At 38.3% G+C, this 23,154-nt stretch overlaps 1 protein-coding gene across 14 annotated transcripts in view; it reads right to left on the bottom strand.

Moving 5' to 3' along the window:
- EYA3 (EYA transcriptional coactivator and phosphatase 3) overlaps nt 1–23,154 on the bottom strand; it is a 147,253-nt gene that overhangs the window by 9,720 nt on the left and 114,379 nt on the right. For all 14 annotated transcript variants that reach the window (XM_029229429.1, XM_029229430.1, XM_029229431.1 and 11 more), the window contains 9 exons: nt 21,600–21,685; nt 18,608–18,791; nt 16,209–16,348; nt 12,060–12,143; nt 10,491–10,580; nt 8,369–8,427; nt 6,090–6,250; nt 3,771–3,885; nt 2,330–2,451 (listed from right to left, as the gene is read on the bottom strand). In XM_029229429.1, the coding sequence (XP_029085262.1) occupies nt 2,330–2,451; nt 3,771–3,885; nt 6,090–6,250; nt 8,369–8,427; nt 10,491–10,580; nt 12,060–12,143; nt 16,209–16,348; nt 18,608–18,791; nt 21,600–21,685 (1,041 nt within the window). The remainder of the gene's footprint in view (nt 1–2,329; nt 2,452–3,770; nt 3,886–6,089; nt 6,251–8,368; nt 8,428–10,490; nt 10,581–12,059; nt 12,144–16,208; nt 16,349–18,607; nt 18,792–21,599; nt 21,686–23,154) is intronic.

Raw genomic sequence — 23,154 nt, 5'->3', positions numbered from 1 at the left:
AGAGTAAGCTCTCACTTCCTTGACAAAGTTTGGCACTGTCAGACTTAAATTTTTGTCAATCTAATAGACGAGAAAGGCATTACATTTTAATTTGCATTTCCTTAATTTGCAGATCCTTAATTGGTGAGGTTAAAAAACTTTTCATGTACGTTTACTAACAATTTGGGTTACCTTTTCTGCAAATTGGCTGCTCCAAGGTTTTTGCCTACTTTTTAAAATTATGTTGTCTGTTGCTTATTGATCTGCAGGAGTTCTTTATAGATTCTGTATACTAATCAACAAGTAAATGTATTGCAAGTATCTTCTCCCAGTCTGTGATTTGTCTTGTCACTTTATGTCATCTTTCACTGTATATAAAATTAAAAGCTTCACAGAATCAAAATGATCATTTTCTTCTGTTTTTTTTTTTTTAAGTACTATTTTTGGGGTCTCTTAAATGAGATCCCTCCCTACCTTAAGGTCATACAGATACTCTTCTATTTTCTCTTCTAAAAATTAACGTTTTGCTTTTCATGGTAAATTTTTTATCCACCTGGAATTTATTTTTGCAAATAGCATAAAGAAGGAATACAGAATCTGCTTTCTTCCCCCGTATGGATAACCCAATTATCCGAGCACCACTGACTGAAGGTAAGTTCCATGAGGACAGAGGATTTTGTCCCTGCTATATTCTGAGTGCCTTGGCAATGCCTGACATTTTTTAATCTAGCAGATAACTACAACTTATCTGCAAATGAGGACTGTCTCCTTGGCTGCAGTAGGGAAGTAGGAACTGTAGGCACAGACTAAAGGGTCTGGAGGGGTAAGGAGATAGCTGTCACAGTCCTCTTTCCCCGGACCATGTACAGCACATAAGATTAGAGTGACACATTCTGCTGTCTTCTCAGCCGAACAAGTTGGTTTTATATAAATCTGGTGCCAATTCACTAATCAATTCAGCAAATATTTATCGAGTACTTACTATTTCATGTACTTAGAACTGAATACATTTTTAGGGGATAAAAAATATCTTCACATACACAGTCTCATTTGATTTTCAAAACCTCTCTGGTAGTTTTTCATCTTATATGAGAAAACTGAGGCTCAGGAGATACACTAATTTCCCTAAAAGCTAATAAGTGGGGGAGTTAGGACTCTATCCTAGTCCTTAGCTTTTTGTTTTTGTTTTTCCTTTTCAAAAAAGTACGGTAAAAAAACACATAACATAAAATTTACCATCCTAAACATTTAAAAATATACATTTCAATAACATTAAGTATGCTCACACTGTTGTGCAATAATTCTCCATAACTTTTCATCTTACAAAACTGAAATTCTATACCCATTAAGCAACAATTCCCTATTTCCCCTCTCCCCAAGCTCCTATTAACTACCATTCTATTTTCTGTTTCTATGAATCTGACTACTCTAGGTACCTTATACATGAGTGGAAACATACAGTATTTGTCTTTCTGTGATTGGCTTACTTCACTTAGTATAATGTCTTCAAGGTTCATACATGTAGTAAGCATATGACAGGATTTCCTTCCTTTTTAAGGTTGACTAATATCTCACTGTATGTATATACCACATTTTGTTTATCTATTCATTTGATGGACAGTTGGGTGGCTTCCACCTCTTGGCTACTATGAATAATGCTGCTATGAACATAGGTGTGCAAATACTTCTTTGAGATCTGCTTCGGATTCTTTTGGATATATACCCAGCAGTGGGATTGCTGGATCATGTGACAGTTCTATTTTTAATTCTTGAGGAACCGCCATACCGTTTTGCACAGCAGCTGCACCATTTTACAATCCCACCAGAAGTGCACAAGGGTTCCAAATTCTCCACATCCTTGCCAACACTTGTTATTTTGTTTTTTGGTTTTTTTTTTTGGATAGCAGCTATCCTAACGAGTGTGAGGGATTTAACCATTTTAAAGTATATATCTTAGTCCTTGATTTTTAATCTAGGGCTTTTTTGATTATACTACATTACAGTGCACTCTCTGTGAAAGAGGAATTTGAAATGAGGAATAGTGGATTTCTAAACTAGATATTATGTTCTTTCAAATATTATAAAAGAAAAGAGCATGATAAATTTTAAGTCCAACAGACCTGGATTCGAATCCTGTTTATGTAGCTTACTAGCTATGAAGTCTTGAGCAAACTACATAACCGATAAGCCTGAACTGCCCCATCAGTAATGTCAGGAGAAGAATGCTGTGAGGATTATAGATATATGTATATGTAAAGTGTCTAACTGAGGAACTGGTAAATAATAAGCACATCCTAAGTAGCAAGTATTATTGAAAGGCTAGTGACAAGAAACAGAATTGAACCCGTACCAATTTTGGTAGCACTGTAGATGTTTTCAATAGGAAATATTTCTCCTAGCCCATATAGGAGAACCTTGGCCAGAGCTGGAACCAGCTGGGTTGTAGTGATCAGAACATTCACACAATTCTTTCTGGAAGGGAGAAAGAGGGAAAAGAAAAGAAAAAGGTGAAATCAAACCAACCTGTGAACAAGAATTCAAATGGATCTTCTCTCTAGGACCTGCTTGTGAAAAATTAACCTCAAAATGCCTGGCATGGTATCTGTTCAGTGCCAATGTCCACTTTTTGCTCTAATTATCTCAGGTTTATTTATTTTCCCAATTAAAGGACAGAGACTTTTGTGGTGGACACAGAGCAGCAACTTGATTCTTGCCTCACTTCCTTCTGACCATTCTAGCTCACTGCATTGTTAGCAAACCCCACCAACCCACGGCACTGATACCACACTCCAGAAAACACAACGAGGCTTTCAGTTACAGTGCCATTTCATCTGAATGAGATATGACTGAAGTCCTCTCTGCTCATCACACCATGGCAACATAAATTTCAGAATACATATTATTTTCACAAGTCCTTTACCTTCACAGATATCCACCCCTTGGTGTCAGTTTTACTGTTCAGTAGGCTATGAATCTGGAATTCTTGCTTCGAGGGAGGGACGAATAAGGGTATGTATTTATTTCCCATTCTAAGCTTCAAGCTCAAATCTCCTTAATCTGCTTAATGTACCCTTTTTCTTTTCTTTTTTCAAGTTATTTATTTTTGGCCGCGCTGGGTCTTTGTTGCCGTGCGCGGGCTTTCTCTAGTTGCAGCGAGCGGGGGCTACTCTTCCTTGCGTGCGCAGGCCTCTCATTGTGGTGGCTTCTCTTGTCGCGGAGCACAGGCTCTAGGCGCACAGGCTTCAGTAGTTGTGGCTCACGGGCTCCAGAGCGCAGGCTCAGTAGTTGTGGCGCAAGGGCTTGGTTGCTCCGCGGCATGTGGGATCTTCCCAGACCAGGGTTGGAACCCCTGTCCCCTGCATTGGCAGGCGGATTCTTAACCACTGCACCACCAGGGAAGTCCCTGTACTTTTTCTTTTGAATCCTGCCTTCCTGAGTAGGTTTTGCTACATTTCTCTGGCGCTTCCTACACTTAGGATGTTTGTGATATAGCTCCTACATGTATTCTTTGATGTCACCAGGCCCACCCACGTTCTGGGTTGGAGATTCTGGGTTACTGAGTATAATTTAGTGAGCAAAAAGTAAGAGAAAAGAAAAAAGCTTTCAAAGCTCTTCGGTGTGCTTTTAGAGTAAAATGACCTTGCCTCCCACCTAACCGAATACTTTCCTGCATCATTTGAACTCTTCTCACCCCTGTCCCACAGTCTGTTTTAGGGAATGGCCTATCCTGGACTAGGGTGGAAGAAAGCGTCTCTCTGAGAGGATGAAAACTAAAATTATTATTTCCATACCTGGACTGGATGAGAAGTAAGGACTTCAATGCAGTTCCTAACCAGGAATCTGTTAAAACTTCAATTTCTGCTCTTAGTCTCTGCAGTGCTTCCTTTCTCTGGGGACTGAGGAGCCCTTTGGGAATAAAAGTAGACACATTCATCATTTGACAACATCCTTGCTGGCATAGAGAAAGCGACTTCTATATTCAATTTGGAAATAGTGTGAGCTACTGAGATATTCTATTGAGCTAACACATCTCTCTCCTTGATAAAACCCTAGCCTACTCAAAATGCCTTTTTTACTTTCTTCACCAGAATATTTTGCTGGGGGAGGGGGGAGGTGCATAATCACAACAACGAAATCAGCTGATAGAAACGCTATGATTAGGCTCTGGCAGAGGCTCTTTCATCACCAACCGGTAACGTAATTTGCAGACCAGTGGACCATACTTTGAGTAGCACTGCTTTAGATGTGACATCAAGAACCAAAGGGGGAAAAATTACAGATGGAGAGTCCACAGCATTTCCAATCTCTTTCTAAAGAAACCGAGGCCCACAGAGGAAAGGGGGCTGCCTGAGAATACACAGCAAGTTAGTGGCTTTTGGTCTCAGAAATCTTCCCACTATCATACACTGCTCCCACAGTGACTGCTCTCACCCACTTCAGAACACATCAACCTGAGATCCCAGGCCGAATCACCAGCTTTCTGAATGCCATTTGTTTGTACTGTACTTCTGAAACAACTCCAGCTGATAAGAGACTAAAACACTTCTTTATTAAAGATCAGACGATTAAGCACAAAACAAAAAACAATGCATCTGATGGGAGCACGTTACCTGACACCTGAGTTACAATATTCAAATAATAAACCTGGCTCTGAATGTTCTGTAGTGAAGGTAAAAAGAGAAATTCTGCATTCTATTACCAACACTCCATAAAAACAGAAGTCATTTCTATGAGTAGAACTGTGTATAATTTGTTTTCAGTCTGATGGTTTTTCACAATGCAAGCCTAGAATTAGATGACTCTCAAAATTTCTGATAAAACAAAAACCAAACAAGTATCTATACGTCATGTATGACATATACATAAGCACGCATATGTCATATATCATGTGGCACTTTTGTTAATTCGCATTTTACAAAATACAGGTGGATATTACTTTTACTATGTTCCCCAGGGTGGGCTCAGGGGATTCTCACAGAGGGTTATATATCACTTTCTTCAGGAAACCACATCCAGACACTCACTGGGCAGAGAAAGGACCAGAGACTTAGGTTGTATATGAAAATGAACAAAAGAAAGGCTAATGTCTGTGAGAGAGAAAGAGCAAAAAGACTTGGTTACCAAAATAAAAAGTACTGGCTCTGAATCATGAAGAAAAAAAAGCAGTAAAGAGAGGAATCTGAAAAAAGTAAATAAATTAGATTCCCAAAAGCCCAGATGCCTCTGATTTTTTTCTGGTATTGGAGCACTGTAACACGAATGCACCACACTGATCTTTGAAGCCCTATTTTTACTTTCTGCCCCACACTGTAGTAGTGGTATGGTAGGTAGGAGGGCTCTCTTGACCTGAGGTAATAGACTTCTAGGCAGTCTATGGAATCCCTGAAACTTCACGCAACATTTTGTGCAGATGGAGGTGGTTGAGGGTGATGGTTCACAGTTTTCAATATTTTCTCACAAGGGTATATCACTAAAAAAGGAATTGCATGAATGTAAAGTGCAGTGGACCAAGAGTTCGGGATTCCAGGTGTGGTTTGGGCACTAATTTGCTGTGTGACCCGACCTTGTTACCCTCATGATGGACCATCAATTTTCTCAAGTGCAAAATGAAGGATTTAGATTAGTTCCCTAATGTCACTTCTAATTTGAACAATCTATGGCTAATTAATTAATTCCAAATAATAGAATTTTAGGCATAATGGCACCTGACATTTGAGATATATCTGGGCAGAAAGAATTTCCAAGGTCCTTCAAATCACAATGCACAGATACTGCCAACCTATCATCCTGGACCTAGTTTTCCATCCACTATAAACCTGGTTGCTAGTTCCACCTGACTTGTCCCGATGGCTATGTAAATCTGTTCAAAAATAAGGCAACCTATTAAATATTACTGATAGTAGTTGTTTGCGAAGTTATACCAAGAGAAGTCCATGAGAAATGCAGAGCTTCCTCCCCAGAGGGTTTCAATCAAACCTGTTTTTTAAATACAGAGTTAAAATGTTACTGTGGCACAAATTCATAAGTCAGGGAGCCCTAAGGAAACCCTGGAAAAGAAAACAGGAAATCAGAACAAAACAGAAAATTAGCTGGTTGTATGCCACACTTACCAGCCACATTGCTTTTATGCTTATCATAGATTTCTCTCACTTTTCGGTAACGGAAAGCCAGTTTCCTCATCCAGTCCACACCTCCCTGGACGCCCACAGAGGAACCATGGCTGCCACTACCTCCCGAGCCACTGAAACCATCTGTTGAGAAACTGTAGTTGCTGTAGAGAGAGAGGATGATGAAAATTAAAATCTACACTGCATGGAATTTTTGGTTGAATGCCACCTCGGATTGATTCTCTGTCCTATTCCTGGCATCTGACAGCAAGGCTTTGAGAATCTTCTTTCTTAATCTCTGTATGTCAGAGTCTATCTTTTCATCAGTCCTCCATCTCATCCCTATTACTTCTATCAAAGAAAGGATGGAAAGGGAGAGCAAGAGAGGCAAGACTAATTCAAGCACCAGCATCCCCTAGAGGTTGGCTTCAGACAGACCATCTTTTCATTAATGACAGAAAATACCTTACAGTGAAAAAAACCCAGAATACAAAACTTTTGTATACACACCCACCCACAGACACACACACACACACACACACACGATTGCAACTATGTAAAAAGGAGAAACGTGAAAAAATAATGGAAGGAACTACCCCCAAATTCTAATAATAGTTAGAAAATGGGAATGTTTTCCTTCAGTGATCTTTTGGCTAGTTTAATAAGTTCATGGGTCACATATAAAATATGTCCACAAATTCTTTAATACTCCTCTAACTTTGCTCCCTGTAGGTACGGACTGTATTTGAACGTAAACAGAATGTGGTGGAAGTGATGGTGCTGGACTTCAGAGACCAGGCCTCTCTTACAGCACTTGCTCTAAAAGAAGTCAGCTGTCACAGGAGAGCACTCATGCTGCCCCATGAAGAGGCACATAGTGAGGACTGAGGCCTCCTCCTATCAGCCACACATGGAAGCAGGTCCTCCAGCTCCAACCAAGCCTTCAGATGATTTAGCTTCAGCTATCTTGACTTCAATCTCAGAGACCCTGATTCAGAACTACCCAGCTAAGTCACTTTCAAGTTCCTGACCTACAGAAGCTATGAGATGATAATTGGTAACTGTTTTAAGCTACTAAATTTGGGGGTAATTTGTTACACAGCAATAGACAACTATTATAGCTAAACAGGTTGGGAGGGATTAATACTTCCTAAGTCAAGATTTCCAAATGACTGACAGAATTAGAGACAACTTGGTTCAATCAGAAGTCAAAATAGAGTTCAGTGTAAAATTCTATATTTAAGAAAATAAAGCTGCCAAGACATAAGATTGGTAATTACTAGTTAGCCATATGCATAAGAGAAAAAAAAAAAAATACTAGGGTTCAGAGTGGACTGTAAACTGCTTCAGACCAGGCTTTTTCCTAAGGTGAGTAAAATCTCTTAAGACTGGTACCCTCCAAGGCTGTGGAAGACACAGCATACACGACTGAATCTGCTCCAGAAGTGAAACCTTTCTATCCTTCTCGGCACCAAAGGGTTACGTCCTTACTAAGTGATATGTCCAGTTCTGCTCTAGATTTGAGAATTCACAGAGGAAACAATTTTAGGGTAGACGCATGGAAAAACTTTTTGCCTATGAAAAGGGATAAACATTAAAACAAATTAACATGAAAAGATGTGACAACTTTTTTTCTAAAGGTCTTTAAATGTAAGGTAGATAAATTTTTGGATTATTCTTAGCTACTACTACTGAGCTAGAAGACAGTAGCCAAGAGAGAAAGGAGGAGACCAGGCAAGCATTTTGCCACTGAGACCTCCTTGGTTTAGCGTTCACTGTGATATTAATGTTTAAGATTGTCTTCCATAGGGTCACTCCTGACACCATCAGACCCCCCACAATTAACTTCCTTGGTGAAATCCCTGATGCTTATTTGTATCTAAAACCAATCAATCTGGAAGCACACTTTTCCCGACTGAAAATCTGGCCAAAGAGAAACTAGTATATCCTTTACTTTGGAATGCTTTTTTCTCATTCCATCATGCTACCCATTCATCAAGGTCATAGTTAAATTCTACTGTGCTGAGAAGGCCACTCCAATGTTGGCACCACGTACTCCCCACACCCATCAGAATTACTTTCTATTCTGTGTTCCATCACATTTTCTATTGTCACCTTCTCACACTACATGCCATCGTTAACTACGTTTGTTTCTATCTCCTCTAATAGACTGTGAGCTCTTTTAGGGCTGTGTCTTATTCATCTTTGTTTTCCTCTGAACCTAGACAGTGTCTTATGCCTAACAGGTGTACTGATGTTTAAGACATCATTGTTTTTATCACCTCAAGTCTTGGCCATTGTCATCAGAAGCCACATCTTCCACATGCACCTGGTCACACTCCTGTTAAAAGACAAAACCACACATTATTTCAGTCCAGGGAGTAGAAGTGCTATTACCACCACAATATATTGTAAAAATATCACAAACAATGGCGAGGTGATGAAATACCTTATGGTCTCTTATGTGTGGAGGATCACTCTCACCCCCCTTTCTGTTCAACTTCTTTTAAGGCCTAATTTACATTCCTCAGTCTTCATGAAATCTTCCTTAACCATCCCAACCCTCAGTTATGCTCTTATCTCAATAGTTCATTTTTCCAACAGTCCATGGGTATAAACACAAGCTCCCTTACACTGTCAGGTGTGCCTATGTCCTACACTAGACTGTAAGTCCTATTACATTGTAGGCCCCTTATGGCATGACCATGCCTTACATCTCCTTTGTACCCCTCTAGTCTAGTCCAGTGCCCTTATATAGCATGTACTCAGTACATTTTTGCAGATGAAACAGATGCTGGTAGAGTGCGTGTCGTATCAAAACTGAGAATGACTGAAACAGAAATTTGTAAATTCAAACTTAGGAATTAGAAGAGGTCATCTAAGTCAATCTCCTCATATTCTAAAAGTGAGGTAAAACAATTTGCCCAAGGTCATAAAACTAGTGAGTGGCAGAAAGAAACTAGAAGGAGCCTGGGTCTTCTAATCTGAATCCAAGGTTCTTTCCTTTAAGCCCACACTACTACTGACATAAAACGCCACCCACTGCCTAACTGACAGATTCATTCCTCTGACACCACCTAGGGTGGTGCCGTGATGTCCACCTGCATCAGAATCCTCTGGGGAAGATTTTTAAAAATGCATATTTTTGAACAGAATTTCTGTGAGTGAAGTCCTAGAATCTTCATTTTTAACAAGCTCCCCAGGTGATTCTTATGCCCCCTGAAGTTGAGAACCACTGACCTGGGGGGCAGGAACACATTCAGGTCAAATTCTTCACAGAACTTTCAGTCCTGAGTGAGGACTATGTCTAGAAAATCATTACAAATACAATTTGGCAACAATTACTGGCACATAGTAGGTTTTCAATAAATGTTTGCTGAATAAAACTATAATGTCCCAACTTATCAACATGTGAAGTTGAGGGAAGATTAAAGCACTGTGGAGCTTACACAAAAGTGTTGGAGTTTAGAGCCCTATTAATTTAATTTGTTGGAGAATTGTCTGTTGAGTAGAACTAGACTGTATTTTAAAAGAAAGAGGATTACTTCATGTTCATTTTACTTTAAAATTAAAAAAACTAGGTAATATATGTAGTACACAGTTCAAAATTCAAAAGGACATTAAGTGACAAGTCTGCTCCTTCCCACCTCTGTGTTCCAGCAACACATTCCTGTCCTGAGATAGAACAACTGTTACTAGTTTGTTGTGTACGGTAACTGCTTAACTGAGGCCCAGAATGGGGAGATAACTCTCCTAACTTGGTACTCGCAGTCTGGTCTCCTGATTCCCAGTCCTGTGCTCTTTCCACTACACGATGTTCACCTCAAAGATGAACTCAAATGTCAAAACCAAAAAAATTAACCAAGAAGCTCTCAGTGTTTCCTGGTTTCCCTCCACCTAACTATAAAATGATCTGACATCAAGGCTAACCTATACATGGACAATAAGCATGTATAAAATACAATGAGTTAGAGTAGCCATCTACAGATCTGACAAATCAAGAGGCTATCTTTTAAGAAGGTAAAACTGAAAAACATTCAAGAGTACAAATAATCAAAGCCACCTTCTATATGTTATTTAATATAGCTGAATAAATTGGAAGGTTGGTTTATATATCAGTGTTTTGCCTGATGGGGTGGCACTGCCCCTAGAGCTAGATCACTTCCAAATAGGCTAACAAAAATCAAGTTTTTGAGCCAATAAAACTGAAGCCCAGAACTAAGACTGTGGTGACCTAACCAAGGCACTATTTCTTCAAGACTATGTGCACCCAAGTGCCGAGCTGGCCTCTCCATACCTACCCTGTCTAACCACATTTCCTCTAAATACAAAAAGCACAGGCTCAATAAATAGTTATTGAACAAAGTGTTTCACTGAAGTACAGAAACAATTTAAAATGCTTACCTCTAAGTCATTGAAAAATAGATGCGTGTCAGCCACTTCAAAAATCATTTCTTCCATTGTTAAACCTGAGCCAATCACTACTGTTGGGTCCTGAAAGACAATAAGAGAATAATTTGCTTGACTTGGCACTCACAGCATTGGTTATTATCTTTAAATGATTCAAAATAGTTTGGGTCAAGGCCAAAACAACACTGGCCCACAACAGTGCTTCTCACTATTACTGATACAATTTCATTCAGTTATAAGAATCTGGGATTGTGCAAAGTTAAACATTTCAGGACTTTAGGACTTTAGTTTCTAGAAAACTTAACCCACTTTAAAAAAAAAAAACAATTTTCAAAGAAATTCCGTTGCAGGAGAAATTCTAACTATCACTGAAATATTGCTCTTATAACACCCATTACCGTCCCCCTGCCCAACCTCACACATACAGTACAATACCAGAAGTCAGCAATCTGACAATCTCAACAACGAGGAAATCAGTAAAGAAATATTTGCAGGAAAACCAATGCACGTAGCTTTAAAATGGACTATCAGACCTTCCCTTAGAGGCAGTATGCTCTTATTTTATATATTCTCATTACCAGACTTGTTATATAGTATATGAGCTTATGTCAGCTTGCCAGTCTAGATACTAAAAGCCTATGGGAAAGTACTTCTAACAGAAACATTGGTGACAATAAGAAATAATTAGGAGCAGTAAAAGTAGGAAAGCAAAGGAGGCTGATATTTTTATAAAATGTATTCATAGAAACTAAAAAATAGGAGCCTGGAGGTAATTTAGTACAGAAATATACACCCACTACCTCAAAAACAGCTCATCCCTCTATCAAAACTGATGTTAATACTGATGACTAAAATTAAATTCTGCTTGGTATATTTCATTTAAGAAGGTATATAATCTATTTTATTTTATTTTAAGGTTTTTTTAAAAGATTAATTAATTAATTTAGACTGTGCCGGGTCTTAGTTGCGGCATGCGGGCTTCTTAGTTGCAGCATGCGGACTCTTCAGTTGCGGCATGCGGACTCTTCAGTTGCGGCAGGCGTGCAGGATCTAGTTCCCCAACCAGTGATTGAACCCGGGCCCCCTGCATTGGGAGCGTGGAGTCTTACCCACTGGACCACCAGGGAAGTTCCTAAGAGGGTATATAATCTATTTTAGAAAGATATTTTATATTTTAAATGTACAGATCTGGTATATTCTCAGCTAAATGGAATGCTCAGCTTGGGCTGTTATATGTGACATAGGGATAACAGACGAGTCTTTGGAGTAGATAATCCTGAGACTCCACTCTGTTTTGAGCCTCAGTCCCATACTTAGTCTTTGCAAAATACTGCTCTCCAACAACTTCAGCTTTCAGTACTGGTCCCAGGTCTAGTCTCTACCTTTATCATCAGCTCTGCCTGACCATGTAGTCTGCCTGGTAGAAGCCATTGGGTGAAGCTTTATGTGAAAGGTGAAAGGTCAACAGGGTAAGATGGAGATAACAGAGACAGTGATTTTGGTTACCTGCACACATAGTCAGGAGAGGGACAGTTACAACAAAGGAAGAAAGACTCAAATTACCTTTCCATACTTCTGGGCATAGGATCCAGTAAGAAGGGAGTGGAAGATGATGATGGTTTCATCTAAGTCCCACAGAAATACCCGCTGAGTGAGGAAAATATTTTAAAAAATGAGTGAGCATCTTTTTTAATCGTAATGGAATGAGACAAGAAATCAATAACAGAAGGAAAACTGGAAAATTCACACATCTGTGAAAATTAAACAATAATCTTAAGCAACCAATGGATAAAAAAGAAATAAGTGAAATTAGAAAATACCTTGAGATGAATGAAAACCAAAAACAACATACCGAAATTTATGGGATGCTGTGAAAACAATGCTAAGAAGGAAATTTATAGCTCCAAACGCGTACCTTAAAAAAGATCTCAATCAAAAACCAAACTGCACAATTTAAGTTGCCAGAAAAAGCCAGTAGAAGGAAGGAAATAATAAAGGTTAGAAGAGATAGATAAAGCAGAGGGTCGGAAAAAAATAGAGAAAATCAACAAAACCAAAAGTCGGTTCTTTGAAGAGGGCTACAAAATTGACAACTTTTAGCTAGACTGGCTAAGAAAAAAGAGAGAAGACATAAATTACTAAAATCAGAAATAAAAGTGGGACATTATTACCAATTTTACAGAAATAAAAAGGATTATAAGAAAATACTATGAAGAGTTATACACCAACAAATAATCTAGATGAAATGAACAAATTCCTAGAAATTCACAATGTGCCAAAACTGACTCAAAAAGAAATAGAAAATCTGAACAGATCTTTAACTGGAGGAGGTTGAATCAATAATAAAAAACATCCCAAGAAAGAAAAGCCCAGGACCAGATGGCTTCACTGCTGAATTCTACCAAACACTTAAAGAAGAATTAACACCAATCCTTAAGATCTTCCAAAAAAATTGAAGAGGAGGGAACGCTTCCTAACTCACTCTATGAAGCCAGCATTACCCTGATACTGAAGACAAAGACACTGCAAGAAAACTGCAGACCAATTCTCCTATGAACAGTGATGCAAAAACCTCAACAAAATAGTGGCAAACAATATTCAGCAGCATATTTAAAGAATTATAAATCATGACCAAGTGGGATTTGTTGCCAGAATGCAAGAATGGTTCAACATAGAAAAATCAATATAATATACTGCATTAACAGAATAGAGGAAAAAACCCACATGGTCATCTCAATTGATGCAGAAAAAGCATTTGACAAAATTCAACACACTTTCATGATAAAAACACTCAATAAACTAGCAACTTCCTCACCATGATAAAGGACGTATATGAAAAACCTACAGCTAATATCATACTCAATGGTGGAAAATTGAAAGCATTACCCCTGAGATTAGGAATAAGAGTATGCCTGTTTTCACCACTTCTATTCAAATGGTACTGGAAATTCTAGCCAGAATAAACTGGCAAGGAAAGGGGAAAAAAGGTACCCAAACTGGAAAGGAAAAAGTAAAATTACCTCTGTTCACAGATGACATGATCTTATACATAGAAAACCCTTAAGAATCCACAAAAAATTGTTGAGAGCTAATAAATGAATTCAGAAATCAGCTGTATTTCTATAAGCTTGCAATGAATAATTCTAAGAGGAACTTAAAACACAACAGCATCAAAAATAATAAAATATTTAGGAATGAATTTAACTAACAGTTCAGGACTTGTACACTGAAAACTATAAAACATCACTGAAGGAAATCAAAGAGGACACACCTAAATAAATGTAAAGACATTCCATGTTCATGAATATAAGACTTAATATTGTTAAGATGACAATACTACCCAATGTGATCTACAAATACAATGCAATCCCTATCAAAATCCCAACAGTGTTTTTTAAGGAAACAGAAAAACTAATCCTAAAATTTGTATGAAATCTCAAGGGACCCTGAAGAGCCAAAATAATCTTGAAAAAGAACAAAGTTGGAAGACTCACACTTCCTGATTTCAAAACTTACTACAAAGCCACAGTAATCAAAACAGTGTGGTACTAGCATAAGGATAGATATACAGACCAATGGAATAGATGAGAGAGCCCAGAAATAAATGCTTTTATATATATATATAAGCTCAATTTATTTTATTTTATTTTTTTTTGCCAAGGATACCAAGACCATTCAATGGGGAAAGGAAACTGTTTCCAAAACAAGGTCCTGGGAAAACTGAATATCCATGTGCAAAAGAATGAAATTAGATCCCTACTTCACCCTATGTACAAAAATTAACTCAATATGGATCAAAGACCTAAATTTAAGAGCCGAAACAATAAAATGCTTAGAAGAAAACACAGTTGAATATCTTCATAATCTTGTTTCCTTAAATATAACACCAAAAGCACAAGCAATAAAAGAAAAATAGAACTTTATATCAGAATTTAAAACTTTTAAGCATCAAAGGATACTATCAAGAGTGAAAAGACAATCTGTAGAAAATATCTGCACGTCATATATCTGATAAGGGATTAATATCTAGAATATAAAGAATTCCTAACATTCAACAACAAAAAAACAAACAACCCAATTTAAAAATGGGCAAAGGATTTGGACATTACTTCAAATAAAACAGACAAATGGCCAATACACACATGAAAAGATATTCAACATTATTAATCATGAAGGAAATGCAAATCAAAACCACAACGAGACACCACTTCACACCCATTAGGATGGATTATGCAAAAAAAGGGAAATAACTGGAACCCTGGTACATTGCTGGTAGGAATGTAAAATGGTGTAGTCATCTGGAAAACATTTTGGTGGCTCCTCAAAAAGCTGAACATAGAACTACCATATGATCCCACAGTTCTACTCCTAGGTTTATACTTTTTCAAATAATTGAAAAGAGGGACTCAAAGAGATACCTGTACAGCAGTGTTATAGCAGCATTATTCACAATAGCTCAAAGGTGAAAAAACCCCAAGCATTCTTCACAGATGAAAATGGATAAACAAAATGTGCTATATATACACAATGGAATTATTCAGCCATAAAAAGGAATGAAGTTCTGATATATGCTACAGCATGGATGAATCTTGAAAACATTATGCTAAGTGAAGTAAGCCTGACACAAAAGGATAGATTTTGTATGATTCCATTTATATGAACTATCTAGAATAGGCAAATTTATAGTGACAGAAAGTAGAACAGAGGTTACCAGGGACTAATAGGAGGGGAGAATAGGGAATTATTGCTTAATGGGTGCAGAGTTTTTGTTTGGATCATGAAAAACTTCTGGAAACAGATAGCAGTGACAAACAACACTGTGAATGTACTTAAAATTGCACACTTAAAAAATGGTAAATTTTATATTATATATACCTTACCACAATTTAAAAAATGAGTGAGTCCTCCGTTTTTTCCAAGAAATATATCAGGTCTTTAGATTTTCTTTCTTTCTCCTCCTGCCCTCCCCGCTGCCCCCAGTAACAAAAGGGAAGAGAGGTTTCAAACATAGCCTCAATTTACCTATGTCTTCTGAACACCTGTCAATGGACTCATTTTTAAATATGGCTTTTCCCTCCTATTAAATGATCACATTATAGAAAAACTGAAGAAAGAAAACAAAAGGATTAATATCAAAACTCCATTATTATTAGAATTTTGTATGACTTTCTAGTCTTTTAATAATGAAGCCAAATGTATGCCCATAATAAATTCCTATAGTGTTTAAACTACAGAATAAGTGAGAGCCAATCTCATTAATAAGTTACGAGATCTGGTTGCATGTTTCACAGAAACTTGGCCTAAAGCACTTTAGTTCTCTCATTTTACTTTGAGATTTTTAAATGGAGAACAGTATATTACTTGTGACACCCTCTGCTTTCTGAATATGATGCATTATTCTTTCTGTTCTCCTCTGGAATACAGAAAACAGTTTGTTCTTTCCCTTAAAAAGTGACCTGGCCACCTAAATTCAAAAAAGCTTTTTCAGTGCTCTTGGTGAAAAGGATCTGAAAGTGATATGGTAAGATATGGGCATAGAGTAATGTGTTTTTACATTTCTCTTTTCACTTGGCCAATTCATTTTCTCTTGCTCAGGAATTATAGGGTATACAACACAGAACCACATAATCTCATGAGTTTCAGATATATATCTGATAAATTTAAGAAATGAGAAAAAAAAAGGTTGCAACTCAAATGAGTTTCTTCCCATACTTCTAATTCACTGTCCTGGGAAGAGCTGGCATCAGCTTTCCTCTTGCCCCGGTTCTTGCCAGTCATGTTTTTCCTGGACTGGTCATCAGCATCTTTACTTGGTGTAGTCTGGGTCAAAGATGGGCTTGTAGAAGGGTCTCCTGGAAAGGAAAAGTGAGACACCGGTATTGCCAGTGTAGTCACAGGCTATAAGAACCAGAGCAGAATGGTCAGCAGGTTCTCTGCCCTTAAGAATCATGTTGCAGGGATAAAGGCTGGAATACCAAACTTTACTTAAGCAATTTGGAAATGTAGACCAAACATCATGAAGAGAGTTATAACTAGAATTTATATGCCTTCCTCTCAATGGAAGAACACATCTATAAGTCATTTTGCCAAAAAAAAAAAAAAAAAAAAAAAAAAAAATTAAACCTGAACCTGATCAAGCTTCTAGATCAGGGTTTCTCAACTTGGCACAATTGACCTTTTTGGACCAGATAATTTTTGTTGTGAAGGGACGTCCTGTGCATTGTAGGATGTTTGGTTAAGCAGCATTCTTGGCCTCTACCCACTATATGCCAGTAGTACCCCCTTCCCAGTGTGACAACCAAAAATGGGTCCATACATTGCCAAATATCCCTGGGTGTGGGGGCATGGGGGTGGAGGCAGGGGGCACAGAACCACCTCTAGCTGAAAAACCACTGCTCTAGATCCATTTACCACTTTAAATAAAATATAGAAGGCAGTGGGCTGTGGTAAGCTACCCTCTAAGGTTATAACTGGCGAAATTTAGACTGAGAAATGGTATGGGACAAACAATCTATTGATTGTTTCTTCAACAAATAAATTACAATTGGAAATAAAAAGGGATAGGGGAATTTATAGGTTAAAACAAAATATCCACCAATCACAATGTATGGACCTTACGTGGATCTTATTTTAAACAAACTGTAAAGAGAAAAACAAAACTCCTAACATTTATGAGAAAACTAGAAATATGAATACCCTTTGGTATTTTATGTTATTAAGGAATTATTGTTGAATATTTAAGATGGGATAATGGCATTGTGGTTATGTTATCAAGCATTATCAATAAATATGATACCTGGCATTTGAGGAGGGAATTGGATGAAGTATAGTTGAAACAAGATTGCCTATGAGTTGTGAATTGCTTAAGTTGGATGACAGATATATAAGGGTTCATTATACCATTCTGACAACTTCTGCCACTGTTTGAAACTCTCCATTATTAAAAAGTTAAAATTGTTATGAAGAACAAAGATATTTAGAGAAATGAATTCAAAACTAAGGCATCAACACATGTAATGATTTCAAAGTTATGTACGTTCAAAGCAGCAACCATTTGTATGTCTTTATCTAGAAGACCAGTAGAGGCAAGATGCACAGAAAACTGCATTAGTTGATGTAGACCACTGTTTTTAAAAATGCATCAGTGTTAACGATAAACAGTCCTTCCCCAAGTTACATGATGTGACAGCGAACCACCAAATTTTCATGAAAAATAGGGATAAAAAGTATGTGCATATGTTTACTGAATGTGTGCATAAAGTCTTTATGTCAGGATTTTTTTTTTTTTTAAACACTAGTCCTTTGGTTTTTAATTAATTTATTTATTTATTTTTGCTGTGTTGGGTCTTCGTTTCTGTGCGAAGGCTTTCTCTAGTTGCGGCAAGTGGGGGCCACTCTTCATCGCGGTGGGTGGGCCTCTCACTATCGCGGCCTCTCTTGTTGAGGAGCACAGGCTCCAGACGTGCAGGCTCAGTAGTTGTGGCTCACAGGCCTAGTTGCTCCGCGGCATGTGGGATCCTCCCAGACCAGGGCTCAAACCCGTGTCCCCTGCATTAGCAGGCAGATTCTCAACACTGCGCCACCAGGGAAGCCCTATGTCAGCATCTTTTAATCTGGACATCATAATTCATTGATCCATTTCAAAGCTAGAGGTTTACATTTGTAGGTTAAGTTTTATGTATTTCTTTGGGGAAAAACAACCATACCTTTCTTCAGAATCTTAAAGGGATCCATGACACAGAAAAAGTTAAGAACTACTGTTCTGAGGCCTAACCAGAAGTCAGTTATGCACAGACTAAAACTGGAGTCCTCCAGCTTTTATAACATGTGCTAAGATTCTGAAGTTCTCTGTAACAAGCATGTTATAGCTACAGGGAGAGTGGAGTGGGAGTCATAAATAAAGTCTTTTCATTCTTGGTACTTTTCTGTTCACAGCATCAGGTATTATATTCAGTCTGCCAACGACTCATCGTTGTCTGGTTACAGTGTTTAAATATTCCTCACCTGAGAAGGAAGGCCAATAGCATGGTAACAGTGACTTAGACCAGAACAAAGTAATCTTCACCATCACCTGCTGGATGAAATGCCCTTAAGCCAAATGTAGAGCTTACCAGAGGAAAGTCTCTGTGCTGCAGGAGCAGGTACCATGACACTAGGCTTCTCCGTCTGGTATGTGGCTGCTGCTAAGGTGGTACTCTCAGCATCACTGTTAGTCTGGCCTGTGACTCCAAAGCTGGAGCTGGGGTAGCAAGCCTGGTACTGACTTTGACCAAGGATAGTATAGGTGGGATAGTCCTGTAGGTCAAAGGGAATAAGGGAGGAAAATAAGCCACTTAGCCAGAGCATAACATTAATTTCAACACAAGAGACTTTCATGTCCCTCTTTTTCACAATTATTTCCCTAAAACATTAACCCGACTTCTTATTTACCTAACCTATATAGTCTTCCACCTAAACCAATGATTTTCAAAATGCATTCTGTGGAAACCTAAGAGTCAAGAGGACACACCTCAGGGACTGTCTTTGGGATGAGGTTAAGGCTGAGAGCAAAGTGTCCCATGCACTGTGCACACAATGTCCCTTTTCTACTATACCAGCCTTTTTTTTTTTCTACTTTATGTACAGAATTTCTGCACAGAATTTCTGAAGGAAAGAGGCTACTCCTTAAGAAGCTTATAAAGCACTGCACTAGGTGATAGTGCTTTTAAGGATAGATGAGCTTAAACAAAAAAGTGAATATCCTACATTAAAGTTTCCCAGTTTAAAAACTGAGTATCTCTCTCTCTCTCTTTAAAAATATTTATTTATTTGGCTGTTCAGGGTCTTAGTTGTGGCATGCGGGATCTTTAGTTGCAGCATGCAGGATCTAGTTCCCTGACCAGGAATCGAACCTGGGGCCCCTGCATTGGGAGCATGGAGTCTTAACCACTGGATCACCAGGGCAGTCCCCTCTCTTTTTTTAAATAATCAAGCTTTCTTTAAAAATAAAGTTTCTTTAAAATATTTGAAGGGAACTTTTGGTAGTTTCACGGGCACATACATGACAAAACTTATCAAATCATACAATTTAAATCTGTGTAATTTACTGTATGTCAATTACACCTTAAAAAAGCTGTAAAAAATGGGTATGATGCACAGCTCAAATACACACCTTAAAAAAATTCCACTGATAATTGATACTGGTGACAAGCAGGAAGAAGCTAACTGATCAGACCAATTATTTATAAAGAACACTGAGCATCTACCATAAGCCAAATATAATTCACAGTGTGAGTGTGTGTGTGTGTATGTGTTGGTACATGGGAGTTAAAAATCTAGCAGGATAGAAGACCAAAAACCATTTCCAACAAATTAGCAATAAACTGTATGTCAAATGAGTAAAATACAGAGGAAGACAACTATCACTGCAGACTGTGACAGAGAACTTTCTGAGACAAAGAAGCACAGGGGATAGGAAAAGGAACAGGCCCTGGAAAGGTTTTATTAAGGGGCCAGAGATGTTGAGTCTGGATGAAACAAAGGATCTCTGTAGGCCTGAATGACTGGTTAAGGATTGGATTGGATTCTTTACGCAGTGGTGTATAGTTTGTGTGGGAGCAGAAAATGGGGATCATCAAATTCAAATAAATAAAAATATGAAAAGATTCTGAACAGGTGAGTGACAGGATAAAATGTGGCATTTAAAGAAAATTAATCAGATAGTGTTTTAGAAAATGTACAGGCACGGTGAAAAATTAAAGATGAGATGAATAGTTAACTCAAGATTAAAGAGGAAAAAGCTAAACCATGGGAAATGACAGCAAAAATGAAAAAGCAGGGATTTCCCTGGCAGTCCAGTGGTTAAGACTCCACGCTTCCACTGTAAGGGGCACAGGTTAGATCCCTGGTCAGGGAACTAAGATTCTATATGCCATGTGACGCAGCCAAAAAAGAAAAAAGAAAAAGAAAAAGCAAAAGCAGGAAAGAATTCCAGAAATGGCTGGATTAGGGCTGAGTAAGGAAAAAAAAAATCGAAGATGACTGGTCTGGTTTTAGGCCTAGGTATATTAAAAAATAGTGTAACTGACAAGAATTGAGAAGCCATAGGAAAAAGTGATATTACTTTTGGAGGACAGGGAAACGGAAGAAAGGGTGGAATGAAAGGCTGGTTTTAGATATGGTCAACTTAGGGAAATAATAGGATATTTAAAAAAAAAAGCCCATCAATCAGCAGGAAGCCTGTAGAGATCATGAGGTCAGGACTAGAATCTTCATTTTGCAAGAAGTAAATGGACATTGTGAATGTGGTTAAACATTCCTGGGGATGAAATAATAAGCATGTGGAAAACTAAATAGAGACTGTCCATGACAGAAGACAGGATATGCAAAGGGAGAGAGATGTTACCCTGAAGAATTCCAGGTACACAGCAGGAACTCAATAAATACCTGTGGACTAAAAGAATGAACAAATGCAAAAACAGTCAAAACATAAAAAGTGAACCAGAATAGCAATGTTAACTGCAGCCACAAAAAAAGATCCATGGAGGCAATGGTTGATAATACTAATTGCTGCAGAGAAAACAACAAATAAAAACATAACAACAAAACCAAAAAAACCCTAAAACACTGAAGATGTTACAAGTGATCTAAACATACAGAGTTAGTAGAATAGTGACCAAGACCAGACTAATTCACAAAGAAATGAGTGGCTAAGTAAAAAAAAGTCAAAGTAATATTTCCACAAACATTTATTATGTGCCTTCAATGTGAGTACTAGGCATTTTTCTGAACTCTCAGAACAAATAACTGAACAAAATAGAAAAATAAATCCCTACCCTTACGGAGCTTACATTCTTGTAGCAGCAGGGTAAGAGACAGACACACACACAGTAGATAAAGGAGCAGATATAATCATATCATTCATAGTCTTAGCAATGGAATGAGAGAAACTGGGTAGTAGCCTGAGAAACCATCCAAGGTCTCAGTCCTGAGGGCATCCAGAAAAAGGTCTCTCCACAGTCCATACTGGTTGTTCCTTAGATCGGCAAACTGATAATGGAAAGAAGAGAGGAAGAGCTAGCTAGATGAACCGTATCAACAGGAGGAACAAAAGCAGCACCGTACCTGGTTTGAGATGCTGGAAACTGCTGCTGCTGGAATATTGGCAATAGTAGATGAAGTGGATATCAGGCTGGCATTTGTGCTTGAAGCTATAAGATTGAAAGTGTTAAAAGATATTATGTAAACGCCTAAATGAAATTCAAAATATATTCTGTCCTAAGTAAACAGATCTATAAGGAGATAAAAAAACACTGACAAAGGAAATAAATACTATATACTGGTTTTGCTCTTTTGCATGCCATACCTTAATTTAGACTTGATTAGAAATAAAACAGTTCACACATTTTTGTTTCAACTTGAGTCTTCAATTATTCCTACTAAAGTCCTAGAAGGATACAACACAATGCACTGGTTCATACTAATGATACCAGTGAAATCAGAACCTAAAACAAATCACTCCAGTCCATCTTCTCTGGCAGCTGAAAAATAACTCACCTGCAGTGTGACCTACTGACACCAGCAGAAACAACAAGAACTCTGGCAAATCCACGTGTTAAGTCCTACACTGTGATATTTACTGTCACTTGCCCCAAATTATGCCTTTCCTGGTGCAACACAATTACTCTGAGAAATTGATGTAGTTTTCCAAATTCTAAAGTGCTTGGAGTTGCTTCAACAAACACCATGTTCTGGCATTTAATGATTTCACCCATGAGCCTGGAAAAATTCGGAAAATATTCAATATTATTCTGGCCAGGTAAAAATTTACTTCATAAGCTACTTAGGCTGCCTGTCTCACGACAAGAAATTTGGGTTTTTTTCACACCCTTCTATCACAGATTCCACCAGGGTTTTAATAAAATCCTCAGTGACTAGTATTTGTCACAGTGACGTTTCTCAGGTGGACAATGTAGGTGAAATTGTGAGGTACTGGTCTTGAACTCCTCTCTTTTGCTCATCATAAGCATACTTATACATGGTTTCTACCGCAGTCACACACACCATAAAGGCTCACCATCAGGTAAACCACACCATCTGACTACCTATCCCCTTGGCGACAAAGTCCTCTAGAGGGAAAGTTATTAGGAAAATCTCCATTAAGAATAGTGCAGGTGGGACTTCCCTGGTGGCACAGTGGTTAAGGAATCCACCTGCCAATGCGGGGGACACGGGTTCGAGCCCTGGTCCGGGAAGATCCCACGTGCCGCAGAGCACCTAAGCCCATGTGCCACAACTACTGAGCATGTGCTCTAGAGCCTGTGAGCCACAACTACTGAAGCCCGTGCACCTAGAGCCCGTGCTCTGCAACAAGAGAAGCCACCGCAATGAGAAGCCCGCACACTGCAACGAAGAGTAGCCCCCGCTCACAACTAGAGAAAAGCCCACGCACGGCAACGAAGACCCAACGCAGCCAAAAATAAATACATAAATAAATTAATTAAAAGAAAAAGAATAGTGCAGGTGAACAAATGCAGCAGAAACTTGAGAGGACTGGTCAAAATCATAGGGAATTTTTATCCCTTTCCCCAAGGGTACTCTGCTTAGAAGAAAGTCTAGAAGAGATTGAAGTAAATTAGATATAAGGAACAGCTACTGCTAGCTTTCAGAAGAACTTGGG

Source organism: Monodon monoceros, unplaced genomic scaffold, assembly GCF_005190385.1.
Source record: "Monodon monoceros isolate NGI ecotype Baffin Bay Population unplaced genomic scaffold, NGI_Narwhal_1 Super_Scaffold_18, whole genome shotgun sequence".
Lineage (NCBI taxonomy): Eukaryota > Metazoa > Chordata > Mammalia > Artiodactyla > Monodontidae > Monodon > Monodon monoceros.
This window is presented reverse-complemented; position numbering and strand designations above follow the sequence as displayed.